Source organism: Macrosteles quadrilineatus, unplaced genomic scaffold (genome assembly GCF_028750875.1).
Source record: "Macrosteles quadrilineatus isolate MER2022 unplaced genomic scaffold, UCM_ALF_1.0 Scaffold_2__2_contigs__length_208266976, whole genome shotgun sequence".
Lineage (NCBI taxonomy): Eukaryota > Metazoa > Arthropoda > Insecta > Hemiptera > Cicadellidae > Macrosteles > Macrosteles quadrilineatus.
The window spans coordinates 103,244,779-103,261,951 of record NW_026542595.1 but is presented as its reverse complement, the minus strand read 5'-3'; the positions used below and the strand labels follow the sequence as shown (position 1 = coordinate 103,261,951).

The 17,173-nt window shown below is 34.4% G+C and overlaps 1 protein-coding gene and 1 non-coding gene across 2 annotated transcripts; one reads left to right on the top strand and one right to left on the bottom strand.

The window, feature by feature from the left end:
• Positions 1–2,212: 2,212 nt before the first annotated feature.
• On the top strand, positions 2,213–3,556 carry LOC128984704 (uncharacterized). Its single transcript, XM_054404044.1, has one exon. It carries the CDS (start codon positions 2,213–2,215, stop codon positions 3,554–3,556), a length of 1,344 nt encoding a protein of 447 aa, XP_054260019.1.
• Positions 3,557–11,967: 8,411 nt separating this feature from the next.
• On the bottom strand, positions 11,968–12,039 carry Trnag-ucc (transfer RNA glycine (anticodon UCC)). The gene has a single exon. It is a non-coding gene; the product is annotated as a tRNA-Gly (tRNA).
• Positions 12,040–17,173: the final 5,134 nt, after the last annotated feature.

The window sequence follows — 17,173 nt, the reverse complement described above, 5'->3', positions numbered from 1 at the left end:
GTCAACTAATAAAAAATGGCAGATGACCTAATACGTTTAAACAGGAAGAGAAGACAGCTTCGGCGACAATTTTTGAAAGCACATAATCATTTTGAAAATGTTTTAAAAGAAGATTTGCCAAAAGAAGAACTCCTGGTAGCCATTGAAACACAATATTTAAGTATGGAGGCGACATGTGACAATCTCTTCACTATGGATGAACAGATACAAGACGTGATGCTAGGCGAGAACACTTCTGACGCTGACCTGGACGCAGAGTACGACGCTTCGTTAGAGTTTCGAGACAAGTGGTTCAACATGAAGGCCCAATACAAAAACCTGGTAAAAACCTCACCCTGCAGCGACCGAGGTGAGTTGAACCCCTCTAAACATGAAACCAAAATTCGTTTACCAAAAATTGAACTAAAGAAATTTGACGGGCAGTTCAAAAATTGGATTGGATTTTGGTCACAGTTTTCGAAAATCCATAATGATCAGAGTCTACGTGATGAGGATAAATTCGAATATTTAATTCAATCAATGACACCAGGTTCCGCGGCTCTAAAACTGATCGAGGGTTTTCCTTTGTCTCAGGAAAACTATTATAAAGTAATCGAGCTCTTGAAATCTCGATTTGGCAAAGACGAATTACTAATCGAGTATTATGTAAGGGAGCTGTTGACCTTAGTGTTAAGTAAAAGTAGCCAGGTGTCTGTCACTAACCTCTATGATAGACTTGAAGTGCAGCTGCGGGCTCTTGAAACTTTGGGCGTCACTAAGGAAAAATATGCCGCTATGTTATTCCCTCTTGTCGAAACTTCAATACCAGAGAATGTTTTTAAAGTTTGGGAAAGGTATCGAGTAGGCAAAAATGTGACCACAATGGAACCTGGTATTGCTTACGAGAGCTATTGTTGTTCCCAAAGACGGAAGTCGAGGCAGAGGAGAGATTTAAGTTGAGAGAAGGATGTTTTGGGGTAGTTAGTAGTGAAAATAACAAAGTAAATAAAGATTCACAGAAACAACAACGAACTGGTAAGCCTAAGACACCTTCAGCAGCAGTTCTGGTATCGTCTGATGGACATCAGGATCCTAAAATGAGCACAGATATGTACCCTAATAAGAATCTTTGCGCATTTTGTGGAAAATCAACTCACAATTCATCTGATTGTTTTTCCATCTTTGATAAGACAACCTCAGAAAGAACCGAGATTGCAAAGAAAAAGGGGTTGTGTCTTAAATGTTTGAAGAAGGGACACTTAGCAAGTAAGTGCAGGATTCAGGTAAAATGTCACATCTGTATGGGTAAACATCTGGCAATCTTATGTCAAAAGATCCCTACCACTAATGAATCCAAGCCGAGTGGTGAGGACAAGTCAAAACAAACTCCGGTTCAAAGTACTAGTTCATTTTCGACTTTGAACAACAAAAGTAAAACTACCTATTTACAAACTTTGTATACCTTTGTTAATGTAAATGGGGAACCGAAAAGGGTTAGAATCTTATGTGACTCAGGTTCACAGAAAAGCTTCATTTCTAGTCTCTGTGTATCTAAATTAAGTCTCTCAAGCAATGGTAAAGTTCTGATCCAGCAAGAAGTCTTTGGAGGTAAACAAACCGGTCCTAAATATCATAACACCTATGAATTAAATTTGAGCTCAATAAATGAGAACTTTCGGATAAGTGTCAACGTTGTAGAACAACATGTTATATGTAATCATGTTCCTAAGTTTTGTGATTACAGCTTGATCACTCGTTTAGAGAAAGAAAACATATTTCTGACTGATGTTTCTTCTTGTGACGGCGATGACTTCACTGGTATTGATGTCTTATTAGGAGCTGACGTTTGGACACAGATCATCACTCCAGAGTTTCATAAGGTAAACGAGCAACTTGTAGCTGTAAAAACTCGATTGGGCTGGACAATTGTTGGCACGTCTGATGAGGAATCTTCTTTTGTCTCCTCCATGTTTGTGGCTTTTCAATCTTCACAAGATATTAGGCAATTTTGGGAACTAGAGACAATGAGTATAATGGATCCGAGTGTCAAGCAACAGAAAGAGGAGAGAGATAGAGATGTTTAGCGTTCTTCAAAGACACTGTCGCCAGAGATGTGGATGGACGCTACGAGGTAAAACTACCTTGGATTGAAGACCACCCCCCTCTGGATAGGAACCGTGAAGTAGCCAAAAAACGTCTGTTGTCAACAACACGTAAGTTGAAACAGTGCAATATGTATCTTGATTATGATTTAGTATTGAAGGATTGGTTGACCAAAGGCATCATTGAGCGAGTGACAGATGAAAACATTTTACAGCCATTGAAAAGTCACTATTTACCACACCGGGCTGTTGTCAAGGAGGGAAGCACCACGAGGATCAGACCTGTCTTTGACGCTTCCGCTAAAGACATAAATGGATATTCTGTTAATGGATGTCTTGAGTCTGGACCTAACTTGATAGAGTTAATACCTAAGGTACTGACTAATTTTAGGTTACATGCATTTGCTTTAACGGCAGATATTGAAAAGGCTTTTCTACAAATTAGAATTGACCATGATGATCGAGACATGTTACGATTTTTGTGGTGGGAAGACAATCATGTGATCGTTTACCGCCATGCTAGAGTTGTCTTCGGTTTGTCGTGTAGTCCTTTTCTTTTGGGAGCAGTATTAAATAATCTTCTGGAAAACGCTCCTACCAATCTTAGGCATGTAGCCAAGGCTTTGCTAAAAACTTTTTATGTTGACAATTGCCTTACGGGAGTGAACAGTATTTCTGAGCAAGAGAATTTTATAAATGATGCTCAAACACTTTTAAAGCTAGAAGGCTTTAACCTAAGGGGTTGGGTTGGTAACGGTTACTTTAAAACTCCTGACCAAGTTGAGAACGTCTTGGGACTTAGATGGTTATGCTCTAAAGATGAACTGTACTGTAATATTCAACCTTTGAATATCAAAGACTCAGTACTTACCAGAAGGACATTCCTATCATGTGCTCAAAAGGTTTTCGATCCTATTGGTTTTACTGCTCCGGTTGGACTGATTCCCAAAATTATTTTGAAAACGACTTGGACGTTGAAGGTAGGTTGGGATGAAGAACTACCTCAAAACCTACAGGTACAGTTTCAAAAATGGGTCGAGGAACTTGGCTGTCTGAAAATGTGCGTACTGAGTAGGAGAATATTTTTGAATGCTTCAAGTACAGTACATGTTTTTTGTGATGCCAGTAAAGCTGCTTTTGGATGTTGTATATTCTTAAGATCCGAAGTAGATGGTATCATTGACATAAATCTTATATTAGCCAAATCACGAGTTGCACCAATCAAACCAATTACTTTACCTCGTCTTGAGTTAATGGGTGCAATTACTGGTGTGAGACTCTCATGTCTAGCTTTACAGTGTCTCAACAACCCCAAAGTCCCAGTTTATTATTGGCTGGACTCCACCGTAGTTCTAGCATGGATTGCAAAGCAAGGGAAGTGGTCTGTTTTTGTTGAAAACCGAGTGAAAGAAATTAACAGATTGACCCATACAACGACTGTACCCACTGGAAGTTACCGGAGAAGGACTGAATAAAGACTTCTTATTTTGCGAACTCGCAAAAAAAAGGGGGAGTGTGTTATAAAATGTAATATTGTTATATATAATTCAATATTATCCTCTTTGTAAAGATATGACATATTAACAGATGTTTAATTATAATAGTAGAAACATGAATGTAAACAGTGTGTGTTGAAAAAGAAATAGTAAATTTGTTCCAACTAACTTGAGACTGATTTTATTTAACTTTATTGAGAATCGGTTCATATTTGAAGTTAGTTTACATGTATGTATGTACCTTACGGACTCCGAAACCGCTCGACAGATTGTAATGAAACTTTCAGGCATTAATAAGCATTACTCAAGGATGGTGGTTTGTGTGAAGTTTGTTGCAGATCTGTCAAAAGGGCTCTGCCCCAGAGGGTTTAAGGGTCCAATGTCAGATTTTTGTAACTACAATGTTTACAAATAAATATAATTTAAAATCAGATGTTTACATTCACCAACTGTTTTGTAGGTTTGAATCATTACAACATTCTGTATTAGTCATGATTTGAAATAGTGTCACACTGTTTCCACAGAATGCAGCACAGAAAACTATTTTACTTTTGGATATGTTTAAAGATATTAAGCCCCAATCGCAGCACACCTGTGCACTTAACAACGCTTAAATTCTCCACTATTTAATATGTAAACATAAAAGAGTAACTTACGCCTAAAAAGTTATATAGTTATACACCTTATCAAAAAACAAAAACATTGTTTATCCACTGACAATTAAGTAAAATAATTTTTTTATTTTCGTTTTCTAATACATTTTTATTATTTATCAATTAAAAAATTTTGTTAGATTTAGGTACTTCTTAATAATGTTATCTTCCAAGTGTATTGGCTCTGGTTCCTGAAAAAGATCTTAGAAGAGCTATCTTTAGATTCATCGATATTGTTGATAGGCTCATTTTTGCCTCTACCATCAGAACTCTGCAGTGGACATTTGTATAGTCGCCCTTGCTAACCTTTATGGCGAAGAGGAAAATATTGCATACTATTATGTCCTACTTACCAGTTTGAATCAATCACTGAAATACAGTGGATCTTGGAGTACACTTTTGTCCCTGGGTAGATTTCTCAAAGACACTTTTTACTGAATACTTCACCTATATTAATGCAGTACTTACAATATTAACATGGAATGTGCATATCTTGTAGTAATAGTCAATCAGGATTCTTGGTAAAATATGGACGGTTGTAGTTAGTCGCATTGTATAAATGAGTCAGTACACTGACGAAAAATATTTATTTGTTACTCAATCTCTATAAAAAGAAAGAAAACAAATATTGATCTTGAGTGATGATCAATAAAAACAATGTAAACAATTGAAAGAATTGGCAAGTTTAAAATTCATTGCTTTGACGAATACACATTGCTTCGCGTCACAAAAAAATTATTTCTTGAAATTAAACCAAAAGTAATTACGAGGTAACGTAAGTTTCTTGCTAGATAAACAACTACTAATAATCAACTTAAATTAAGTACCACGGTCTTAACAAAAAAAGAAATACAAAAAACTTTTAACGTCTGCTTGTTTATAGATTTATATAATTTAAAAATGGAACCTAAAAAACGTAATTTATAAAAAAAAACGTTTTATATAATAAAAAAGCGAAAAAAAGTTACCACATCAAATATGGCAAATGTATTTATTCCATACCTAGCTATGATTATAATTTTAATAAAATCCATTCTTTATTATCTTACCTATATTAGCAAAAGTACGAACGCATTAAACTTCGTGTGGTTTTAAGGGAATCAAATAACAGATTTTATTAAGGATATATTTTTGTGAAAAACCAATCAGGGAAATGAAAATTCGCTTACACTGTAGGTTTGCTGTGGCGGAGGTATTTTTCATTAGTTTCATAAACTAAAACTAAGAGTGGCTACACTCGTGACTAGCCCCATAACATAAAATCAATATTTATATCGATTGGAAAATGTTGATCGATTTTTATGTCAGTTTAATATTTCATCCGGTAGTATATTGTAGGTTTTAGTTCCCTACGAAGTGCAGGCGGACCATCCTGATGATTAGACTAATTCGTAAATTAGTAGGAAAAAATGTGATTGGGATTCCACTATAAACTTTAGGTCCCATAGTTACCATTGGCTGTTTAGGCTTTTAATTAACAGTCCTCTCTAAGGAACATGTCGGCCTTAGAAACAAAACTACTAGATCACGCCACTCAACCTACTCATCTTCATAAATACTTGGCTTCAAATATCTTTTTATGGTCGACATTCCAGATAAATTTATAAAAGTATAATAGTTCAAATATACCAGTGGAGTATTTTAGATGCAATAAATTACATACTCTCGTGAACTAACAAAAAACAAAACGAGACAATTAATGCCTAAAATAATTTTTTTACAATTAAATGTATATATATATATATATATATATATACATTATTAATATATACAGTTTGTTTCATGTATAGATTCTTTTAACTCTGTAGCATACTTTGCGAATTATTTGGTTGGTTATTAACTAATTCTTGATAAAGATAAGCTCAAAACCCAGTAATTTATCAAAGCCCATTACTGAAATGATGCTCAACCAAATTAGGAATCTAATTCAGAGACTAATAGACAAATTTATTGAAACTGACATTGAAAACTCAATCTTGAGAGAGTGTTTGCTCTGAAATACAGTTCGTTGAGCGTGAATAATGTTTATCTTCTTAGAAGGACTCTGTCCTCGGCAAACTCATTAAATTACAATTCTGTTTACTGTTGTCTGAAAAGCTTCTCAAATACATTTTAAATTGTGTAAATGATAGTTTGGTGAAGGGTTTTAATTTTACATTTATTTCTTAAAAAAGAATTTGTTTTGTATGCATCTATTCAAAGAAAATTGTTCACTAAGTTATTTTAACTATATTTTCAAAAGGTTCAAATCTCAATGAACTCTTTCAAATTCATTTAACTTCTCTTATAACTACTCTTATAATTTAAAGATTTAAATTTTTGTTTGACTTGGTGTAATTATTGGTGTTTAAAAAGGTGTAACTGCTGAACACTATTTTACCATGCAAACTTTGTGTAAAAAATACCTTTATATTTTATGAATTAAAAATACTCTTAATGAAATCATCATCACTACATCTTATATTTTTTACTAAAGTACTTATTTGAAGATGTAACAGTAGCACCTAGTAATGTCATAAAATGAAACGCATCGTTGTTTCGTATACAAATTACACCTAGGAAATAACACTAAATATTGTAAAAGCACAGTGGTCAATAGGTGGTTATATTAACCTTATTAATAAAATATAGAAATCTCTGACAACCCTTCTACATTGTATACTAGCTGTTGTACCCGTGCTTCGCAACGGAAAGGACACCGAAGCGAAAAAAATTGATCTTAAATTATGTTGTATAAAATAGTTACACATTCCCCTTTGGTTTCAGGAACATAACTCAATTGAAACTCTTAGCTTGACAAATATCTTTCTTTAAGGCTAGGCTAACTTATAAGGCTACCTAGTACGAATTATATGAGGTGCTGATGCATTTATGGAAATAATGTACCCATACGATTCAATTTTCAAATGATAAGCTTTCTTAAACATTTATTTAGTTCATAAACGTACATATAAAGTAAATAAGGAAAAATAATCGCACAACATAAAGCACTGTAGTACAGCGAAAAGATAGTTTATATTGATTTCACATATAATTGATATGTTTTACCGTAGCTAATGATATTTTTTCAAAGTTCAATCTTTACCTCCAGATCAGTGTTTATATATCACAATAATAAGCAAAAATAAATGAATGGAAAACTTGTATTACCTTTTGTTAGAAAGCCTACCACTGTTATTGTTAATCAGGGCACAAATTTCACCAATTTAAATATAAACCAACAACGAAATACATAACAGTAATTATTTTAACTCGTTCCATAGTTCAAAACGTGTATGTATTTGCATTAAATTACATCATTATTTAAACATCAAGTAAAGAAACATAGTTACGTTACAGGTTTTAGATACAAAAGTGAAAGTTATAGTTTTGTGATACCATCCAAATTAAAGCAGTGTTGTAAATATACAACTACTAAGGAGATTTCTGTAAATAAAAAAAAAGAATGCTAAGTAGATGATAGAAGAAAATATAATTAGTAGCTACCTCTGGACAGAATAAAAGTAGGTATAGTTGAAATTTAGTTTGTAAATTGCATTAAAACACAAGTAAAAGTGTAAAAGTGCAACAGTAGCACCTAGTGATGTCATAAAATGAAATGCATCGTTATTTCGTATACAAATTACACTAAGGAAATAACACTAAATATTGCAAAAGCACAGTGGTCAATAGGTTATATTAACCTTCTTAATTAAATAAAGAAATCTCTAAAGACCCTTGTTTTTTTTATTATTTATATAATTAGGGCCCGGTTTCCCCAAAATGGTGTAAACTACGTTTATAATAAACTAGTTTATTTTTAAACTCCGTTTAAAATGTGTGTTCGGTTTCTCCAACATTTTACTGGCTTCGTTTAAGATAAACGGCAATTCAAGCGGTTGGCAATCCTGAATGTGTATTTGTAAGGAATCTTCGGTGGCCTTTGGGCTAGTGTTTCCTACAACCACCACAACGCTACGCTACTAATCTATATTTTAATGCAACTAAAGTAGAGCAGACAGCAAAGTGCGAATGCAGCTATAGAATAACATCACTGTTTTAGGTTATGTTATCAAGTTATTATAAGTTGTTGTCAAATTCAGATTCATTCCATTTATTAAAATGGTCAATTCTGTCCCTTATTTTAATAGGCCCTCTTGTTCTAGGTACTAAAGTATCATAATCTTCATCTTCTACTTCTTCGGAAATGTCTATTAACTCTTCCGTTTGAGGGGGTATATAAGTTACTGCAATTAAAGTAGCCTAACTTGAAATAAAATCAAATGTACTAAAAAAAGACCTTAATAAAAACAATAAATTAAAATATAAATAAAACCTAACTTAAAGCTATCCCTAAACCAAGCCTATTTTCGTCCAAATGAATTTGTAGTTGTTTCAATTATTATTGATTTAACACCTACTTTTTGTTTTGATTTGAGGTTATGTTACCGTTATGGATTGTTTGAGAATTAAATTAGTTACGTAATTTAATTAGTGGACTGTATTGTATTATGGCGTTTGAATAAATTGAGCAGTAAAATGACCCATCTGAAACTTGAAAGAAAATAATTAATGAAGTCTTATCTAATAGTAAAATTGAAGTATCACTCACGACCGATCCTTTCTTCTCTGTACGAAGCGTGGTCGGCGGCCTGGAGTGTGGAGGGTAGAATTCTCAGGGTCCCCTTGGTCTAGCGAAGATCATCCTGCCGTAGTGGATAACGTCTTTCACGGACACAAAAAGAATCCCGGAGGCGAGACACGATAATTATTGAATTTAAAACCGATCACGGTATAAAGAAAGTTCAAGGCACAAACTGGTGCGTGATAAGCGGTAGCGGGCGGGGAGTGTAGGAGTTTTGCCAACGGGTATCAGGTAGAAAGGGTCCCCATCCATGAATTCCACATACTGCGGAGTTTTGCCAACGGTTGTGGGTTGAGCGAGAGCGATTACACGTGACCGTGAGAGTGGCTTCCGCTAGGGGTGGACACACCAGGCAGGATGCTGACTGTATTCAAAGTAATGGAGTTATGCACCTCTGACTGTGAAAGGAAATGTATTGAATTTTTAACCTAACCTAACCTAACCTAACCTAACCTAACCTAACCTAACCTAACCTAACCTAACCCACTGCGACAAGCGCATAACTGCCAAGCGTAGACAACCCTGACAATCGCTCTCCCTCCCTCCGGAGGTCACACTCTTTCTCCCACCACCACCGTTGGCAAATCTCCGCACCAAGAGGTGGCCGAAGGCATCCCCCCATCTACCTGACACCCGTTGGCAAAACTCCGGTTCCCGCGGGCGGGAATGTAAGATTGACATTGACATGAAGAAGAGATAAGAGGAAAAAGGAGTAGGTAATGCTACGTCACTGGCAGGATTGCCAACTAGGAAAAGAGGAATAACTAGCAATGAGTCTGTGTTTATGCATGTATGCCAAAATGGGCTGAACTTTAATTAAACTTGATTTTGTCCTTTTTATTTATTATTATTTACACAACAGTTACTGTTGTAATTTACTAATTTGAACTCAGTTTATTTTATCCCTAGTAGTTAAACCAAGACGAGAGGTGGTTTAGTTTGAACTTAGATTAATACCTAGTTTAAAATTGGGGAAACACAAATCAAAGTTAAACTAAGTTTAAATCGCCGTTTAACTTAAAACTAAGTTTAAATGAGTTGGGGAAACCGGGCCTAGGTAGAAGATTAAACCGTTCAAAAAATTAATCCCCCTCATAAATTGTGTTTTAAAACAGTTAGTTTCAATTTCAATTATGCTTAGCAAACCCCTAGTTTATATATTTTATATATGAACGTAAATTATCGCTATCATACGAATAATGTTATTGAGCATTGTTTCTTGACAAAGTAATTGAGACTCATTATAACAGCTCCCAATATTTAGAAAATCGAACGCACCATTAAAATAAAGCTAGGGACTTCTTACTGTTTATTTTAGGATCTATTTCATCTGGGCTCCATTACGCTTAAAACTTTGTCCATACAATAACGAACCGAGAGTAGACAATGGTTAACAATACCCCTCCCACCCCTTCCCCTCCCACCCCCTACCCCTCCTCTCTACTCCCCCAGGGTGGCAATAATTAAAACTGGGCGATGGCGCTGACGTTCCCTGAATTGGAAGGACAAAAAGTCCTGTAAATCTGTAATTTTGTTTCGACAATTCACGTAATTTGAGTTAATCCGGTTATGTGGACATCGAAATATTATTTCGTCCTGATAAATGTTTTTGTTTCCGTTTTGTTTGACAGTTTAATCTTCAATTTGTAATTAACATTCGAAAAAATAATGCTATGACGTGTATTGTAATGATATAAATAAAGTTAAAGTATTTTTTAATTGGTAAAAAATTACATTGGGTACGTATACAGTATATTATAATTAAAAAAATATGTTGAGAAACACAGTAATTGGTATGGATGAGTGTAAATAAATTTATAAGAACGTTGTCGCGTACTTGTTCAAAATTGATTTCAATATATTTATCATTTAATTTCATTTTTTTCTAATTACAATATTTCCTATCTTACTTTCCCATCCCATAAAATTTATTCGACAGCTGAAAAGTTATTAATTATTTATATCATACTTTTGATTATTATAAAAAAAAAACATTGTGTTTCTCTCTTCAATACAATCACACACATAATTTGTTCCCAATTTTATTTCTTTTAAACCACAATCGCTTTTCATGGGATTCAAGCTAAATATTATTCATCTTACTTGTAAAATCTTATAGTTTGTTTTATCTTATACAATTCTTATTATGAACATTACTAAATTCTGCATGAACGAGAAGACATTTTTTTAAAGTTATACACGTATTATCAACCAGTAAGACATTAAATAAACTTGGACCTAATCACTCAAGAAGCCAGTTAAGCCAGTCAGTTATTACTGTATCAAGGCTATTAGTTACATCAGTAAAATTGTGAATAATGATTGACATTTTGAGGTGCCTCGGTGAGTTTCAGTATTAAATTCGACTAATATGCAATTTCACTAATTTACTCTCAGAAACTGAACATTGTACATAAAATTAAAACTTATTTTGTTACTAACTTTTTTTATATAATTGTTTTGATGTCAAATATTTAGCTAAAACAAATCCCAGCAATATTGATTTTGTATTACTTCACTTAACATTTTTCTTGGCCTAATTAATTAGGCTTGTCCTTCGAACTATTTCTCTTGTTTTTTCTTATTCCCAACTACTTTTCCCCAACAAACATTTTATCGTATTTTTGTTTATAAAACGGATCCTAGCAATATTATAATTAATTTGTTGCAGTTGTTTATATTTTTTTTACCTAAGACTAAAAAGATTCACCAAAAAGACCTATTATAATATACCCAAGAAATTACTTAACATTCAAACAACGGAGGAAAAATAAATCTAACCAACGATTCAAGCTTTAATATTTATTTTAGTCATTGAAAATTTAATTGTCTTCGAATACCCAAATGATATTATCATGACATATAATCATATAGTCATTTGTCGACTTATAAATTTTTATTTATTGTTTTTTTTGCTTACACAAGAAAGCCTAACTAAATAAAATATTTTTAAATCACATTAAGTCAGTATAATTACAGAAAGGGTACTAAGAAATCTTACTTCCAAACCAAAATTCTGAAAGATAGTAACTAATATTACCAATAAAAATTACAAAATACTTTTAAACCTACAAACATTTTATCAGTTAAACATTTCGAAATCAAAAATTTAGTGCGATGGCCGGGAATCGAACCCGGATCAACTGCTTGGAAGGCAACTATGCTGACCATTACACCACCATCGCACGGTGATAGCAGACGTGCGTTGTAGGGAGATAAGAGAAAGGGAGTCTCTAGCCTGAGGCGGCAGATGTACCGTAGCGTTGGTAAACCCAGTCGCTGCCTTTGAAACCTGATATAACCTTGTTCAAACTTCTGTGGTTGCTAAAAAGTTGTTTATTAGTTCAACAATCAACGTTGCAAGTCCCACTGTGGCATAGTGACTGGGTAAATGAAACTGCGTCTTGTGTAGAACAGAACAATGCCCACTACGACCACCTCAAACCACAACACTCTCAGTACACCCGCAGATGAAAACCGGTCGTCTCCCGTGTGTCACCTTATGACAGTAGGACTATCGATATAAGTTATCTATGGAACGTTAGTTGGTCTAGTGAAGGAACGCAGGGCTTCTGCCCACAAGGTATCAATTTAAATCTCGCCAAACACCACTGGATTAACGATTTGATGCTGTTAACTCTTACGCTGAAGTAATGTGTAAAACACTCAGAAATAGAACCGGACGCCTTTAAATTTGAAGGGATTATACAGGGTGTCCCGTAACTCTCTGGACACTTGTATATAGCGTTATTCCTTAGGTCAAGACAAACACATTTCACCATAGGAACATGGGTCTGTGGTGTCTAGTTTACTGACTGTCGGCATTCATGTGTTTTTTACATAAACATTAATAACTCCTAAACGGTTTGAGATACAGCTTTGATATTTTGCAAAAATGTTAACCTTATTAATACCTACTATCGTTAGAAATTATAATAAAAAATCATTATCCGTTTCAAGATGGCGGCCATTTAAAATATTTGATGCCAAATTTCACGAAAACCGTTAACTTAAAAAAAAAAATTGCAAGAGACCAAAAAGTTTGTAAATTTTATGTAGTTTTCAATGATACCTTATTTGTTAAGATTGGATAAATAATAACAGAGAAGCAAGTTGTTTTCGTATTGTATGACCACCTTTTTCCATAAAAACAATGCTAAACAACGTAAAAGGAGTAGCCTATTAGCATTGCTTAAATGGAGAAAAGTGGTCATACATTACGAAAACAACATGGTTCCTATGGTGAAATGTGTTTGTCTTGACCTAAGGAATAACGCTATGTACAAGTGTCCAGAGAGTTACGGGACACCCTGTATACTAAATTATATAAGTGTACTAACTCTTAGTATATAACATAAATTTTTTCGAAATTTGAGGTAGAAATAAACAATACAATTAGTAGTGTAACAGAGTAACGAATGATACCGTTCCATTGTTAATTGATCCTGCAAGTCCAATTCTAATAGTCAGACCAACAACTCGCAAGTTGCATAGCTATTTTATGAATAGTAATCAATTTTCAGAAGTTTCTACAAGTTGTATTTGTGTGCCTGGTGACTCACTCTTGTAGAATTTGTGTACATGGTTTCTCAACCTCATAGTATTCTTGTACATAGTGTCTATGTAGTGTGTATTGAAGGGTTGGGTCCAAGGCGCGCTAATTCCACTAATTCTTTCAAATTATTACAGGTAATTGGATTAGCAATGATGCTATACAGCAGCCATAATTCAACAATATTGGCTTTTACGTTAATTTATTTTACGACATGATATGCAGTGCGTGTAATTCAAATTCATATCTGAAATATAAGCCGAAAACTGATAGAATAGGCCTACAGTAAATTGAAATCTGAATATAACTCGCAAACAAATCAGGCAAATGGAAATTTGATCAGGCTGCAGGTTTGCTGTGGCAGGGGGATTTTTGTTTAGTTTTTTTTCCCCACAAACTCTTTCAAATGATTACAGGTAATTGGATTAGCAATGACGATATAAAGCAACCATAATTCAACACTATTGGCTTTTACGTTAATTTATATAACGGCATTATATGCATTGCGTGAAATTCAAATTCGTATCTGAAATATAAACCGAAGACTTAATAGAATAGGCCTACAGTAAATTAAAATCTGAATATGCTAACTCGCAAACCTTTTGAAATGCTTAATAGGACAGTGACTGGTCAAATAGTTGAGCCTTTTGCCTTGGGTACTCGGGTTCATAACCCACGAATGAACAATATATCAGTGTTACGTGAAATAAATACCACATGTTGTTCTTGTGCCCACCTTTTGCTGATTGTTTAGCTATCTAAAACAATTAATTATCTATTCATCTATACTATAATATTATTATGAAGTCTGTCTTTCTGTCTGCGTGGCTGTCACGACTAAAATACTAAATCGATAAAGCCATAATTATGCTGAAAATGGTCCATATAGGAATGTCCTAAGCCTATTCACATCCCTAGGCTCCCCTTGGTCTTCGCCCCATGGATGTCCAAAGTTTTGAGTTGAGATTTTCAAAAGTAAATATTAATTGGTCTCCATGGCTAGATGAGACAACTCATTATGTTTATCTTTGCTTTGACAATTTAATGTAAACAAAAAGGAACTCCGAAATTGCTTCTTTCAGACAGCTGATCCAAAGAAATGAAATATTATATTGTACTCAACACTATGTGGTAGGTTTATTAAATATAAAATTTTATCATAGATTATTTATTCTAAAACTATGTCAATGATTATAGGAACAAAACGATTCAATAACCATTGCAGTATCAGCCCTTGTTCTGCATTCGATTGTTCAAGTTATGAAAATATGTTATTGATTGATATATTTTCATGGAAACGGTACGAAAATTACAATGTATCAACGTTTTGTGTAAATTTGGTGGCTTTTTGTTTATAAATTCGAACTGCTTAAATGCATTGGATTAACTTAACATAACTTGCACTTCACATAGACTTTTTAAATTTACGTTAAATTAGTGATAGCGTTTTCTCAACTATGTTACACCCGTTTCCAAGTACTTTACAGTCATTGAAAGAGTCTTGGTACTTTTGGGTGTTGATTGTGGCCGACATTATGATAAGCTTGAGTTGGCTGAATCTGACGAGGGCGTCTCTCAATATGATTAATGTAAAATCTGTCAGCTTGTCTCTCTCGTGGATCTCGTCAATAATGATGTTTTACATCTTGTTTAGCCACTGGTCTCCACACAGTAGATCGTTTCGTAAGACGTTCTTGTTTCAAGATGGATATGGTAGCCGACAGTGTCGCCAATACGTTCACCTCTCTCAAACGCCACTCTCTCGCTGATGGTTACAGCCGCTACTCTCCGTGGCATGCTGCATAATATCTGGCAGGTCTTGTTTTGAAACTCAGCAAACCCCATGATCAATTGTGTGGCGACACCTTAACCATTCTATACATATGTGGTCTACTAACTTTGAAAGGAGTTCATCCCTTTTTTGGTGCTCTCCTATGTCAGTGCTGCTGGATACTCACTTAAGTTACATTATTAATGCTGGATTCCTTATTTATTACACACCTGACATTGTTCACCAACTTATTTATCTTATTATCTGACATGGTCTGACTTATCATCTTATCATCTGAGTTGGTAAAGAAGTAAATAGATCAGATACAGAATGGTGTAAAGGTGTCGCCGTACACAATTGATCATGGGGTTTGCTGAGTTTCAAAACAAGACCTGCCAGATATTATGCAGCATGCCACGGAGAGTAGCGGCTGTAACCATGAGCGAGAGAGAGTGGCGTTTGAGAGAGGTGAACGTATTGGCGACACTGTCGGCTACCATATCCATCTTGAATCAAGAACGTCTTCCGAAACGATCTACTGTGTGGAGACCAGTGGCTAAACAACATGTAAAACATCATTATTGACGAGATCCACGAGAGAGACAAGCTGACAGATTTTACATTAATCATATTGAGAGACGCCCTCGTCAGATTCAGCCAACTCAAGCTTATCATAATGTCGGCCACAATCAACACCCAAAAGTACCAAGACTCTTTCAATGACTGTAAAGTACTTGGAAACGGGTGTAACATAGTTGAGAAAAACGCTATCACTAATTTAACGTAAATTTAAAAAGTCTATGTGAAGTGCAAGTTATGTTAAGTTAATCCAATTCATTTAAGCAGTTCGAATTTATAAACAAAAAGCCACCAAATTAACACAAAACATTGATACATTGTAATTTTCGTACCGTTTCCATGAAAATATATCAATCAATAACATATTTTTCGTAACTTGAACAATCGAATGCAGAACAAGGGCTGATACTGCAATGGTTATTGAATCGTTTTGTTCCTATAATCATTGACATAGTTTTAGAATAAATAATCTATGATAACGTTTTATATTTAATAAACCTACCACATAGTGTTGAGTACAATATAATATTTCATTTCTTTGGATCAGCTGCCTGAAATTGTGAAATAAGCAATTTGGCAGTTCCTTTTTGTTTACATCGAAATGTCAAAGCAAAGATAAACATAATTAGTTTTCTCATCCTGCCATTGAGGCCAATTAATAATTACTTTAGAAAATCTTGCTATAAAACTTTGGACATCTATGGGGTGAAGACCAAGGGAGCCTAGGGATGTCAATAGTCTAAGGACATTCCTATATGGATAATATATTTTAGCTTAATTTTAGCTTTATCGATTTAGTATTTTAGTCGTGACAGCCGCACAGACAAAAGTACAGACATAATCTTAATTTCGTTATAATATTATAATAGTATAGATAGATAATCAGCAAGCAGCTTATTCAGTATTAGGTTTTATTCATAGATCTTGCAGCTTTTTAAGAAATTTAAACTCAGTAAAATTATTATTTTGTTCATTGGTACGCTCACGATTAGAATATGCATCAGTTGTATGGTATCGTCATCAGCTTTATCTTGTAGACATGATTGAGGCGATTCAAAAAAGATTTTTAAGATTTATGTATTTTAATACATTTGGTCACTATACATTCAACATTTCATACCACCAGCTCTTGACCATGTTTGATATGACTAGTCTCAGTGACAGAAGGAAGTTGGCCGCCTTATCTTATCTCCATAAACTGGTGAGCGATGTTCTGGACGATAGTGACTTGCTGGGACAAATCAATTTTCAAGTTCCACAACACAATTCACGCAGCACTCTTGTATTTACCCCTCGTTAACTCTCGTACTAATCTTGGATTCAATTCTCCAATAAAAACAGGGTGTTTTAAAAAGAATGCCGGGATTTTAAACGATCGTTGCTCGGGGACTATTCAAGATAATTAAACGATTTAAAC